Source organism: Palaemon carinicauda, chromosome 18, assembly GCF_036898095.1.
Source record: "Palaemon carinicauda isolate YSFRI2023 chromosome 18, ASM3689809v2, whole genome shotgun sequence".
NCBI lineage: Eukaryota > Metazoa > Arthropoda > Malacostraca > Decapoda > Palaemonidae > Palaemon > Palaemon carinicauda.
Window position 1 is genome coordinate 38,702,044 of NC_090742.1, and position 15,000 is coordinate 38,717,043.

The 15,000-nt window shown below is 35.3% G+C and overlaps 1 protein-coding gene across 1 annotated transcript in view; it reads left to right on the plus strand.

Moving 5' to 3' along the window:
- LOC137657782 (NACHT and WD repeat domain-containing protein 2) overlaps positions 1–15,000 on the plus strand; it is a 95,503-nt gene that overhangs the window by 71,784 nt on the left and 8,719 nt on the right. Inside the window, exons 27-31 of the mRNA XM_068392298.1 lie at positions 1,951–2,089; positions 2,643–2,804; positions 10,203–10,406; positions 10,641–10,840; positions 11,766–11,955. Of these exons, the coding sequence (XP_068248399.1) occupies positions 1,951–2,089; positions 2,643–2,804; positions 10,203–10,406; positions 10,641–10,840; positions 11,766–11,955 (895 nt within the window). The remainder of the gene's footprint in view (positions 1–1,950; positions 2,090–2,642; positions 2,805–10,202; positions 10,407–10,640; positions 10,841–11,765; positions 11,956–15,000) is intronic.

Here is a 15,000-nt window from a genome sequence, read left to right on the forward strand (position 1 = left end):
TTCACAACTGGATATTAGGAAATTCTATAGCCTGGTGCAACAAGATCATTACATTACAAAGATAACTAAGACACGCACCTATACGACAGGTACTTATGACCAAATTGTGGATGGGACCACCAATGTACCAATCTCCTTAATCTGTATTAAACCTGAGGAACCTCTAAAAATCTCGGAAAAATAGGCATTACCCCTTAAGTAAATGGTTGTGGTGGCCGATGTGGTAACGTCCCTGACTGGTGAAAGCCAGACTGGGATTCGAGTCCCGCTCAAACACGTTAGTTCTTTTGGTCGCTGCAACCTCACCATCCTTCTGAGCTAAGGATGAAGGGTTTGGGGGAGCCTATAGGTCTATCTGCTGAGTCATCAGCAGTCAATGCCTGGCCCTACTTGGTTCTAGCCTAGGAGGAAAGGGGGCTTGGGCGCTAATCATATGTATATATGGTCAGTCTCTAGGGTATTGTCCAGCTTGATGGGGAAATGTCAGTCTCCCTTACCTCTGCCATTCATGAGTGGTCTTTAAAGTTTAAACCTTTAAATAGCCTACAAGGAATGAATGACAAGAAGTCCAAAGAGACCAAGGAAAGTCTTAAAAACGTCAAGAAAACTATGTGACCCTCACCGATGAAAAAAAAAAATATCTTTTCAAAAAAACCTTGAAACCCCCTTGCAAAATCACAGTTCAGGGAACAGCTCCCTTCGTAAACTTGGGTATTTATCGTATTCTAAACCTTGAAGCAGCTTGCAAGCATGGCCTAACTACTTCCAATAAGAACAAACATGACTAGCTCACTCCTAAAACACATATGGATTGAACTTAAGAACTAACATCGAATTTGATAGACCTGTGCAACTTCTGTCTCTGATCAGGGAATACTTCGTCTAATCTGAGCAATGTCTAAACAATTTGTGGCTACAGCTACCCTGTTGTCGCTCGTTGGAAGCTACATTTATATCTTTAACGAAGAAGGTCATACTATAATAAAAAAAATTAAAAACAAATGAAATAACACGAGACGAAAATTCACAAAAGCAACACTGAAGATTACTGTAGGTAGCATTTATGGGCATTTGATGTCAGTATTAAGAAACAACCAATAAACTCTTTTGCAACAGACACCTGTCGCTTGGCCGTTCAAATGTTCACACGAACTACGATTATGATGCAGTATACATTTCCTACTGCGCAAAATAAGTCAAATAAAACATTAAATGGTTGTAAATTTGATGCGCACTCATTTTCACTACCCAATGTTACTGTTTGTTTTACAATTCTGTGTATTTTTGTGTAATAAATAATCCATATTTTCTTTTTGTGTCTGAATATTAACAAAGAATACCTATTTATTATTATCATTTTATCACTATTATTATTATTATTATTAGTATTATTATTATTATTATTATTATTATTATTATTACAAGCTAAGCTAAACCCTAGTTGTAAAAGCAAGATGCTATAAGCATATAATCTCATTCTGTTAATGTGTCTTCGGGTTATGCATGTAAGTATATATACTAATTAGGTGCAAATCATATGCAAAATAATTAGCATAATATCAACTAAAGTTTACTCAGAAACCATAATTTGCATGTGGTATATTTCATCGCACTATCAGTGACTACTTTTCAATACTATATAAGTTTTCAACACATATTTGTTCGTATTGATAGGTAAATAAAAATATTTACTTTCATATGTACGGAATAATTTAGGTATCTTTGTAATTCCTAACTAGTTTCTTACTTTTCAGAATTCACACCATTACACATTATTTACATTAATACTATAATTACAAGTTTGAATTCAATAAAACTTGTGTGGCAATCTTTTAATTACTGTAACAAGCACGACGGATTACCCATATGAAGTGATGAAATTTCGAGACATTGAACTTTTATCTCTTCAATAATCTTATCTTTTTAGTTATCTGAATGTTCTTTATGAAGGTATATCATATCAACGGAATCTGGGAACCTCTTGATATGGAATGTGCGCGCGCAGGCCGCCGTGTTCAAAGCGGAACAGAAGAACGTCCAGCAATTACTGTTATTGGACGACGATACAAAATGCGTCACTGTTTCCAAGGTAATAGATCATCACAATTCCCCATTATCTTTTTTATTTATCCTATTTAGAACCTGATTTAATATTGAATGTGTTTCTTTTATTTATTTTCTACAATGAATCACAGGTAGCTTAGTCGATATACGCAATTGTGTACTTTAGTTGTATAGAATACCATGCGATATCTAAGAAACTAAATACATTTCAATTAGAACATCCAATTTAATATGAATATTTATCCACATGTTTGAAGGATAAAGGCGCGCGCGCATACACACACACACACACACATATATATATATATATATATTATATATATATATATATATATATATATATATATATATATATATATATATATATATATATATATATACATGCGTATCATTATATACATGTATATATACATATATATAATTTATATTATGTATATACAGTACGTACGCATGTATGCGTATTTATATTCGTATTGATGTATATATATATATATATATATATATATATATATATATATATATATATATATATATATATATTTAACTGAAATAATAGATTAAATTTTCTGTGAGTTCAGGTGGCACTAAACACAGGAGAGTTATCGTGTGTGCTGGTGACGCGTTCCATACCTGACGGTGCCAAGGTGTATGAATTCGATTACCCAATCCGCACCTTCAGGAACGTGGCCGTTTCCGCCGATGGACTCTTCCTCGTCATTCCAGCAGCTGAAGGAATCAAGGTATCGTGAAGGAGTAATGACTTGTACAGGCGATATATGACTGGCTAATTACATATTCTGAACTCATTTATTTAAACAAGCGTTTCCGTTTTCTCCCCTATATAATATAGAGCAAGTGTCTGGCGATATATATATATATATATATATATATATATATATATATATATATATATATATATATATATATATATATATATATATACTGAATACTGTAACTACTTGGTCTCTCCCTATCCCTTGGGTACGGAGAGAGGGAGTAGACAACCCCTGGTGCGAGGGGGTGGGAGGGGTTTTATCTGTATGTGCATATCTATCTAAATATTTAGCAGTCATTATTGAAGGGTCGCGTACATTAGTAATCTTATACATGGCCATGAAATGTTAGTCGCCTAACTGGTGAATCTACTGTAGTTTTAGTTGAAGCCCTTATGTGGTAACGGTATGTTTACGTATTTCGTATCTACGCAAGTGTTTCTGGTGCATACAATCTACAGATGTGAGTCACAAACCACACGTGTCACTCTGTATGTTCAGTCTATAACCGCAAATTTCCTTATCTCATTAATCCATCGTCTTCTCTTCTTTGCCCTGTTTATTTTGCAATCTTTAAGGACCCATTCCGTTATTCTTAATGTCCATCCATTATTTGTCTTTCTCCTCATATAACCTTCCCATATCCATTTACTTTTCTTAAAAGTTACAATATCCTGCACTTTAGTTTTCTCTCGTATCTCGTATGCTTTTTTTTCTGCATCTTAGTGTTGATCCCATCATTATTTTTTCCATAGGTCTTAGAGTTGAAACTAGCTTATGTTCTAAGGCTTTAGTAAGGCTCTGAGTTTCCGATGCTTAAGTTAATACTGGTAGGACCAACAGATTAAATACTTTTCTTTTTAGAGAAAATGACATTTTACATTTTATATCATTTGATTTACCAGAAGCTCTCCATCCCATGCCTATCCTTCGGTCTCATGTCCTGGGGAAACAGTTATACAGGGATCAAACATTCACGTATCTTGCTCTCGTTTTCTCCCGTAAGAGGATTTAATGGTAGTTGGCAACCAAACACGTCAAACTTTGGGACTTTTGGAACAAATGTGATTAACTTAACAGAAACGGAAATAGAAAAGTTGCAGAGAATAGAGAATGGAGTGTATAGAAGGATGTTAGGGGCTGTAAAGAATACAGCAATTGTAGCCTTGAGAGGGGATATAGGAGCATCAGCTATGAAAACAAGGGTAATGGATGGTAAGCTGAGGTACCTTAATAGCATTTTTAAGGGAGAAAAGGACCTACTTACAGCAATAGTCAATGATATGGAAGAAAAAGAGAGGAAGTGGTGGATGCATGTGAAGAAGTATGCTGAAGAATGTGGGATGGCGATGAGAGAAGTCAAGAGATGTACGAAAGAGGACATAAAGAAGAGAACAAGAGAATGGGACACAAACAAATGGAAGAGTGAAATGGAGTGTAAGGAGAGTTTAATTTTGTATAAAAACTGGAAAAGTGAAATCAAGGAGGAGGAAGTGTATGACAATACATTTTCGTCAATTTTATTATTTAGAGCAAGGACAAACTCGTTGGGCTTGAATATAAGAAACAGACACCAAGATGGAAATATAAACTGTGTATTCTGTGACATAGAAGAAAATGCTAACCACTTTATATTATATTGTCCACAGTTTAGTGATATAAGAATAAAAGCAATTGAGCTTCAACAACCATACGAAGAAGATAGTGCACAAACAGTTGGAAAATTCCTTTTTTGTGAAGAGAATATTGAAAATAAGAAAAGTATACTACAACAAATGTGGATGAAAAGAGAAAAACTAGTGAAAATAAGGAACACACAAAACTAAAAGACACAGAGGCGCCGTTGTAAAGGCTATGCCTCACCCCAGAACCTGAACCTGAACCTGAAGTACAACCGTTGTGGTGGCGAGTCAGGCGTGTGGGGCCAGTTTTTTTTTCTTTCTTTCTTTCTTTTTTATGAGGGGGGAGGGGGGGGGTGGCGTACATATCGTCCGGTATCCGATTCGATACAAATCACGATCGGGACTCAAGTCCGTACATGAGCAAGTGTACAAATTTGGTGGGTTTCACAGCCTGCTGACGGTAACATGTAAGCCAGACGTATATAGCTAGTAGGTCAGAAATAAACACGGTACGTTTATGGTGGGTAAATCTTTAATTGGCAAGTCTGATCTGGTACATCTGGCAACATTTCTGATCTACATCCGAGCAGAAAATATTGGAAACTTCGCACCAGAGGTTATTTATAGGGCCACAAAATTTCAGTTCACTAGTTCAGTGATGAAGCTTCTGTTTATATTGTATACTTTTGTCCCAATATCGTGTATTTTCCCATAACCACTTGGTTTCTGGCTCCGTTGCCTGTGCTATTGTATGGATTATTATATTAATGAGTTAAAGTAATTACATACTGAGAGTAATAATAACAGCTCACGAAATTATACATTTCAAGTATATTACTAAAAATAGTCAATATCATATCGGCGGTAATGATACTTTAAATACCAGCGTAAAATAACACACAGTTAATTAAAAGAAGTAAAATCATAATCAAGTAATAACAAAAATTTATGAAATGAATCTCTTAAGTATATTTCCGGAAATAGTCAATACACAGATGTTCGTTTAAATTAAAACCAAGGTTGGGCCAAATACAGATATGTACTCAACAGTCGCCATCTCCTATATAATTAAAAGGCTGTATTTCGCACGGACTGGCTTTCTTGCCCTTCATGGCCGATGAATCTTTTACTGGCAAATATTGAGAGAGAGAGAGAGAGAGAGAGAGAGAGAGAGAGAGAGAGAGAGAGAGAGAGAGAGAGAGAGAGAGAGAGAGAGAGAGAGAGAGAGAGAGAGTTTTATTCTTTATACTTTGCCGTATAACATGGAGTTGTAGAAGTCTAATGTAACTAAAAACAGCACATACTGTATGATTAACTGTGTTGGGTATGACGAGTTGGCCCCAACATTAGACCACAAAGTGACGTACGTATTCACTAGTCAAACCGGCCGCTAACGGGAACATGCGTACGTTAAACGTAAACGCAACGTAAGTACAAAAAGACTGGCCTCACTATGGTTCCCGTCAGACGTACATCTACATCATTTGGCCTATACTATCCCCGGCAGATGAAAAAAAGGTGGGGGAGCAATTTCGGCTTACGGTAGTAAATGAGAGCAAGATGCATGAATGTGTGATCCCAGCATGAGTATCTGTCCTTAATACTGTACGTATTTTCATTTATAATCTCTAGAGGTTCGCCCATAATCCTTACTTGATGTCTCTCTGTACTTATATTGAACATATCTTAGTTTTATTTATATTCATTTTCAGTCCTACATTTCTGCTTTCTCTATTCAAAGCTTCTATCATCTATTGCAATTCATACCATGATTCACTAAACAGATCTATGTCATCTTCAAATCTAAAGTTGTTAAGGTATTCCCCATTAACATCTATTCCTACATTTTTCCTATCGAAATTCTTAAAAACTTTTTCTAGACATGCTGTGAATAATTTAGGAGATGGAGTCTCCCTTTGTAACTCCTCTCAATCGGGGGTTTCTCACTATCTTTATGCAGTTTTAGGATTACTGTACTTCCAGTATAAAATCTTCAAGTGTTTTAACATAAGATTCTTCTATTCCTTGTTTTTGAAGGGCTTTCATTACTGCTGAAGATTTGACAGAATCAAAAGCTTTCTCATAGTCTATAAATGCCATATATATTGGTTTGTCATACTCTATTGATTTTTCCATTAGCTGGTTAATTATATGGATATGGTCAGTTGTTGAATACACACTTCTAAAGCCTGCATGCTCTCTTGGTTAATTAAAGTCTAGCGTTCTTTCTATACGGCCTAATATGATCTCTGTAAATATTTAGTAAACTTATTGGCCGGTGATTTTTCAGGCCTTTTGTATCCCCTTTTGTGAATTAGTATAATGATCAAGTTTTTCCAAGATATAGGTATATATCATTTTACCAGACCTTTTGTGTGAAGGAAAAACAAATTCGTTGTTAAGCAGAAAAGCTATTTGATTTATACCAAATGTCACTAGAGACATGTCTAATCCAACATGTATTAATATTCCCCAAGAAAGGATACGGGATATAAAGCTAATTTATAAATATATATACTACGAAATTGAAATATGAACGAATCTAGGGGCACAGCCTTTGGGTTGGGTAGCTGTCCCCCACTATAGCTACGGCCTGGCAGCTCTTATTACTTGGGTTAATTTCAATAGCACTCTTAGAATAATTTGGTGACTTTGACTGAGTTTTGGGTTTATATTTCCAATACTTTCTGGAATTTGCAAAATTTCAACTAATAATTTATGTTTACAAATCAGAAGGTTAACCTTGTCAGATTATCGTCTCAATTTCTCGCATATACAGTAAGTTCAAATATTAAATTACGACCAAATATCACCAGTAATGAACACGTAATTTCGTAATTTATCAGTAGATTTGCTCTTAATAGCTTTTGTGTAGGATTGATAACACAAGGTGATATTTGTATTTTGCGTAGGAATGATAAAAAATTATCATACTTTATTCACATGTATTGTTTTAAGTTCCTGTCAAGTATCTATTTGGTGTTGTTTAGTTTGAAATATAACATAGCATACATGAAATTCATTAAAGAAATATATTTCACAAACAGTACTATCAAGTCAAAATACACGAGTTACCTTAGGCTCTCAAAGAAAAGAAAGCGTAATACTGTATTTGTATAGAAAATGGTTGTTTGTATTTAAGGGGGATATAACCTAATTTTTTTAACGCCTTTCCATCGACGTTTATTTCATACACACTTTAATCAATTATGCTGCTGATAAAAATCTAGTGGATTAATAATACTTCTTGCAGCAATGCAGTCCAGAAATGCCAATATAAAATTATCTAGAACAAGAAAATGTACATGTACTGAATAGGTAAAAACCTTATACCGAGCTAGGCAGTATATCTTAGCAATCCATGTTTGTCAACGGTTATACTCATATAAGCGGAAGAGCAACTTGGTGAAGTAATGAGGGCTTTGGGTGTGGAGAAAATGCCCTCCTAAATCTCGAAGAGTGACGGATTGAGTTTAAGGCGATGGACTAACTGTTTCTTCGGCTTTTACTCCTGATGCCTGGCGGTTAATCTTACTAGAATTAGTATGGACTGGCAGGGGTCACTTGCCTTACTTAGATAGGCACTGCGCATCACAAGGAACTGGCTATCCTTTGATGTATCTAGCCCATGAATCCTCTATGGATTTAGTCAGTCATGAAAAGAGGTGACAGAATGGCCCCCAGTCCTGTGCGTATCGGGGTGCTAAAAATCTCCCGGTTTATAACAACTGAAGAAAAATCTAAAATAGTTAATTGATGTGCCCATGAATGAATTCAGTGTGTTTGAAGTCGAAGCTATCCTCAAAAAACTCAAGAGATGGAAAGCCCCAGGATACAATGGAATAACTGCCGAGATGATACTGGTCGAAAATGAAGTGACTCCCAGAATACTTACAAGATTATTTTGTAGAATTTGGCATGAAGAGGCAAAACCTGATGAATGAGTGTTGGTGAAAATAGCAAAGAAAAAAAAAGGAGACCTAGGTGATTGCAATAATTACAAAGGCATAATACTTACGTCAGTTATGAAAATATATAGTATGCTTATTCTAAAGAGAATGGAGAGGAAGATTGATGAAAAGCTGATCGACGAACAAGCAGGATTTAGAAAAGGTAGAAATTGTACTGACCAAATTTTCATTTTGAGACATGTTGTACAGCAATGTGTAGAATATAGAAATCCCCTTTTGATGGCATTTGTGGACTATGAAAAAGCCTTTGATAGTGTGCACCGGCCTATTTTGGGGAGAGGCTTGCGTTATTATGAAATTCCTCTTAAATATGTAAATTTGAGTAAGTCTGTTCATGAGCATAGCAAGTGCAAAGTTAATGTTAATGGAGTCTTGTCAAATGAATTTACAGTGAATAGGCTAGTACTCCAAGGGAATGTGCTGTCACCTATGTTGTTTATCCTCCTCATGGATTTTGTAATGCATAGAACAGTCAGAGATGGTAGAGAAGGATTGGACTGGATTGGTGATAGGAATTTAGCAGACCTAAGGTATGCTGATGATGCTGTCCTTGTTAGCAGACCACCACAGGATTTGCAATGCTTGCTTACCAGGATGCATGAAATTTCACTCGAGGTTGGGCTGAACGATTATGCAATGGAAGATGAAATATCATTGAAAGGAGAAAGTATTAATGAGGTAGAATCGTTTAAGTATTTAGGAACTGTGATCTCTAATACAGGGTCTTTAGAATTATAGTTTAGTGAAAGATTGAAAAAAGCAAATCAGACAATGGCTGGGTTAAGTAAAATTTGGAAATCAAATCGCCTGAAATTACATATGAAAATCACACTATGCATTAGTTTAGTGAGATCGGTGTTACTCTATGGACACGAGTCACAGTATGATAATGAAATAATCTCCAATAGATTTAGTAAATTTGAGAACAAAGCCCTCAGAAGGATATTGAGAGTTAAATGGCAGGATAGGATTAGAAATGAGATTAACAGAGAGATTACTTGAGTGCCATATGTGAATGAGATCAGGGTGAGGGCTAGATGGAGATGGCTTGTGCATGTTCTTCGCACTCCCCAAGTGAGATTAGTTCACCAAACGTTCAGCTGGGCTCCATAAGGCACTATAAGAGTTGGAAGACCCAGGCCTACATGGCTAAGGACTATGAAGCGTGAAGTAGGAGATGATGAATGGAAAAGTTTTGAATTAAAAGTTCAAGATAGAGACGACTAGCGAAATCTAACTGAGGCCCTTTGCGTCAATAAGGGTAGGAGGAGATGAAGATGATGATGAAAAACCTGTATAGGATATCAGGTGTTGACTTTATTCTACCAGTTTTTGTTTTGAGCTACGTATAATTAGACTAATAAAATAGACTCTGATGGTGCAATCAATGTTGTCAGGAAATATTATGTTCTACTTTAGAAGTTATTATTTGCTGTACAAGTATCATACCCTTCGTTTTGTATAGTTACAATTCAGAACTATGTATTTCAAAAGATCATTATAAAAAAAAATACTTTGATAAATAACCTACTTAAGAGACTGGTAATTCCCCCCAACCTCATAGTAGTGTAATAATCTACGATCCCCCATTTATGTATTAAACTCCCCATATTTCTGTCCTTTCTGTGTATTATTATTATTATTATTATTATTATTATTATTATTATTATTATTATTATTATTATTACTAGCTAAGCTATAACCCTAGATGGAAAAGCAAGATGTTATACAGGCCAAGGGCTCTGTTTTAAAAGTGTTGTCTTCTCTTGCAGGATGCCTTGATAATTTACCATGCTAAAACGGGTACATTGGTGCACAAGATCCCTCTCAAGTATCCAGGATACAAGGAGTGGCATATGGTGGTGCCCCTTCCCAACAAATCAACCCAAGTTGCGCTTATTGATCCAGACAAAGGAAATATCATTGACATAAAGACAAAGAAATTTGTCCGGTCAATTGCCAAATGGGGTGGAAAAGTAAGTTGTTAATGTATGTTTCCTATCATTTCTTAAAACGAGGTACAGAAGTATGATCAGCTTCTATAAAGAGTTAGAGATCTATATATACGCAAACCTATTGGAAAGGCTCAATGATATTAACATAAATCTACAAAGCCCAAACAGTTATGTCTGAATATCAACTAAGGATGGTTGATACTCAAAAGACTTTATAAACTATTATCTACTTGAAAACCTCTATTTTCTAACCAGGTATCTAAGGATGGTCGATACGGCCTTTACGCCCCAGCCCGAGGCGGTCTTGAGCTGTTAGAACTTCGCCATGGGACTTCGGTCAGAACTCTCATCCCGAGAGTGGCCGAGGGTGTCTTCTCCGTCATCTGCCTCTTCACAAGAACGGACGAATATGTGCTTTATTACCATGGTGGCAGGAAAACCATTAGGGTCTTTCGGTGAGCTGATTACCAAGGGTTGTGGTGGCCGATGTGGTGACGTCCCTGACTGGTGAACGCCAGACTGGGGTTCGATTCGAGTCCCGCTCAAACTCGTTAGTTCCCTTGGTCACGGCAACCTCACTATTCTTATGAGTTAGGGATGGGGGTTTTAGGGGAGCCTGTAGGTTTATCTGCTAAGTCATCAGCAGCCATTGCTTGGCCCTTCCTGGTTCCAGCTTGGATGGAGAGGTGGCTTGGGCGCTGATCATATGGTATATATATGGTCAGTCTCTAGGGCATTGTCCTGCTTGACAGGGCAATGTCACTATCCCTTGCCTCTGCCATTCATGGGTGGCCTTTAAACCTTAAAAAAAAAACTTCATTTAATTCTGTTCCCCTGTAGTTTTTATTGATAGAAGAGAAACGTATCAAGATTTGATTTGAAGTTTCCAAGGTCTCATGGGGCAATGGTCATTAGAAATTACGATTCTTACTTACGCATTATTTACATTATTCATTCTTACAAAATGTTTAGAGAAAAAAATTATCAATGCATTATCAATTGTAATATATTCTACTCATTGATACGGACTTTTACTTTGTGATAAAGTTATACCGTCTCAATTGATGTCCACTTTTCCCCATTAAATATGTCATTGTATTTTCATCACTATAAGATTACGGAGTTGATATGTACTAGGTCATTTAATCTTAACTATATGTTGGGAAATAGAATCAGACTATTTTCAAGAAATAAACATGATAATAAAATGTGCCTGCACCAAAAATAAGCCTTGTTTGAGAGAGAGAGAGAGAGAGAGAGAGAGAGAGAGAGAGAGAGAGAGAGAGAGAGAGAGAGAGAGAGAGAGAGAGAGAGAGAGAGAGAGTTTAATTGTAGGAAGAATGATTTTCCATTTCTAATACTTGTTTTGGGGTTCGACAGATTGACTGACGGAAAGATGATTGCCAATTATCGCGTCCAGGCAGAATTGACTGCCATTGCTTGCAGCGAGGATGGACGAACTATTGTTCTTGGAACGGTAGATGGATGCCTCTCTTCTCTAACCATATCAGATCCTACGCGCCCAGGAATCAAGGAATACTTAAAGGAACTTCCATCTAGGAATCCACAGGTTAGGGTGTATCCTGTACCCATATTTTCTCTGGAAAAATTTTATCAAATATTGCCTTCTCTATTTACTTATCCCTGTTATTCACTTTTTTATTTGATTTTATTTCATTTCATTTTTAGGTCATTATGTTACTTTTTATGTCATTTTGTGTGCTGGAATAGGGCTTATTGCAATTTACAATTTTGTCCAAAGATTTGTCTCACTTTTAAATTCTTTCATGATTTAATACCGAATTTTTCTTTGAAGGCTATACCCGATTTTTTTTTCTTATGTACGACTTCAAGTTCTGTACGATCTCATAACTTATTTTTATTAGCATCGGTCGTTTTATCCATGTGAGTATAATCTTTTAATCCTATTAGTTATTATTCTGAGTATGCTATTCTTTTGTGGCCGCTTAATCTATCTGACGATGGGGCATATCTTTTATACATCTTCAAATGTCACTTTTGGCTTGACAGTTATTTATTCCTATTTAATAAATGTTCTCTACCCCTTTTATTTTTAACGTAATTAATTCCAATTTTATCTTTAGTTATTTCTTCATGATCTTCTCCGTATTGTTAGTTTTTTGTTACACTGCTCCTACAGTATTATACACTGATTTTGCATAAGTTGTCAATTATTCATTGTCTGTCTATTCTCTTAATCTTGAGTATTTTTCAACATTTCCACTCCCTTTTGTATTTGTTTTTTCATCATCATCATCATCATCATCATCGGCTATTGATTTTTAATGTTTTTTATCAGTCATTCCTTTTACTTTGTTAGTTTTCGTTTGTATCTTACCTTTGTCATCGCTCCATGATAGTTGAGAGATTCTTGGTTTTCGAATATTTTAGGTTAAGAAATGAAAGTTGAATTTTACAAATTATATGATATCATTATTTTTAGTTTTCTTTTAATTATCTTTAAAATATATATCACTAATTATTATTGACGTGTAATTCCTCACCACATTAATTTTGTATTAAACTCCTAATCTATTTCATGAATTAATTTAGTATTTTACAGGAGCATTGTTAATTATGTTCTTTTCAGTTCTGTTTTTATTATCTGAATTCAAAATAAAAATCACCGTCTTAACGTATTAGAGGAATAAATGGTTTTAAAAGAATACATTGAAAAAATTGCGGTGTTTAAGGAAACTGTTGCAGCTTTGTCTAACACAAATAATTAAAGGCAAATGTGCACGAAAAAACAAAAAATACCAGATGGTAATTACGTAGAATGAGAAGAACAAGTCAAGATACGTAAACAAAGACAGCTGGAAAAAAAGGCACTTGAATAAACACCTTAATTAATAGTGCATATGGTAGGTTTACGGTTTCAAGTACTTGTTTGTGGTATTAAGAAATATATATATATATATATATATATATATATATATATATATATATATATATATACACTGTATATATATATATATATATATATATATATATATATATATATATATATATATACATATATATATACACTATATATATATATATATATATATATATATATATATATATATATATATATATATATATATATATATATAAATCGAAATGATTCACTGGTGATTTAAATCACATAATTTCTAAGCATTTACTTGAAATCAATTGAGAGGGTCATCTCGCACATAGCGAGCTCCAGAGAACATCAAGATCTGACCTTGATGATGACTTGTCCCAAAGTTAAATCTACGATTAAGTTCCCTTTTGTAAAGGGCATCAGTAATTGTTCTGTAAGTTTACCGAGCCCAGAGGTTCACACTAGGCTTTTTAGTCACTGTAATGAACCATTACTTGTCAGGAATGTGTGATAACCCATAATGGCATGATGCCTATCTAATCTGTAGTAATTGAAAAGTAATGAATAAATTACCCAGCCTAACAACTGGCTTCTTCAAGGAAAACATGACATCTGGTACCCAATGGAATTTCCAAGGACAAGAAAGGACTATTATTTTCTTGATAGAAAGAAAGTCAATTTTATTACATTTTACTTCTGTCTATTATCCTATACCGTGTATACTACAGTGTTATTACAGTTACTCAATAAGGAAATGATCTCTAGCTTGAAATCATTCTCTTAATAATTATACGACAGTAGTCATGGTGATGCTTTAAAGAGTTGTATTATTTGTATTGTTTTCAGATTTAATTCTCTAAACAGCGCCGTGCAAACCTTAACTAAAATTGTAAAAATGTATAATGAAAATCATAGTTTTCTATAATCAAGCACATTACTTAGTGGAATAACCCGAAAAATTATGGACTTCCATAGAAAGCTTCTGGCGATAGTTTACAAGTATTATTTCTAACCAAAGTACAACACATAGATATCTACGGCTACAACCCTATAGGGAAAAGCAGAGTGCTACAAGCCCAAAGGATCCAATAGAGAAAGCAACCTAGTAAAAGGGCAATGAAAGAATCTGAAAAAAAAAATTGGAGAAACTGAAATGACAATAAAATAATAATTAATTATCTTAATTACGTATTTGGGTCTGGTAGCCTTGTGAAAATCTGTTCTGATTCCCTAGGTCACCATCCATATGAACTAGGGATTGGGGTCTTAGGTCTACATGCGAAATAGTCTGCAATCATTGTCTGGCTTCCCCTGGTCATAGCTTTGGAGGAGATGGGGCTAGGGAGCTGACCATATGGTTGGTCTCTAAGACCTGGGGATTTGGAATAGCATCAACGCCTGTGTCACCCCCGGATAAATATTTCCATAAATGTTGTGTTTTGGTTGTGGTAGCCAATTGGAAACGTCCCTTCCTGGTGATATGCCAAACTGGGGTTCAAGTCCCGCTCAAGCTCGATAGTTTCTTGCTATAGGTCTACCCGCTGAGTCATCAGCAGTCATTGCCTGGTCCTCCCTAGTCCTAGCTTAGGTGGAGAGTGGACTTGGGCGCTGATTATATGTATATATGGTCAGTCTCTAGGGTATTGTCACTGTCCCTTCCCTCTGCCATTCATGAGCGACCTTTAAATGTACTGTACACAAGATATAAAAGAAGAGAAATCCCTGTATAGTGTGTCATCTCGC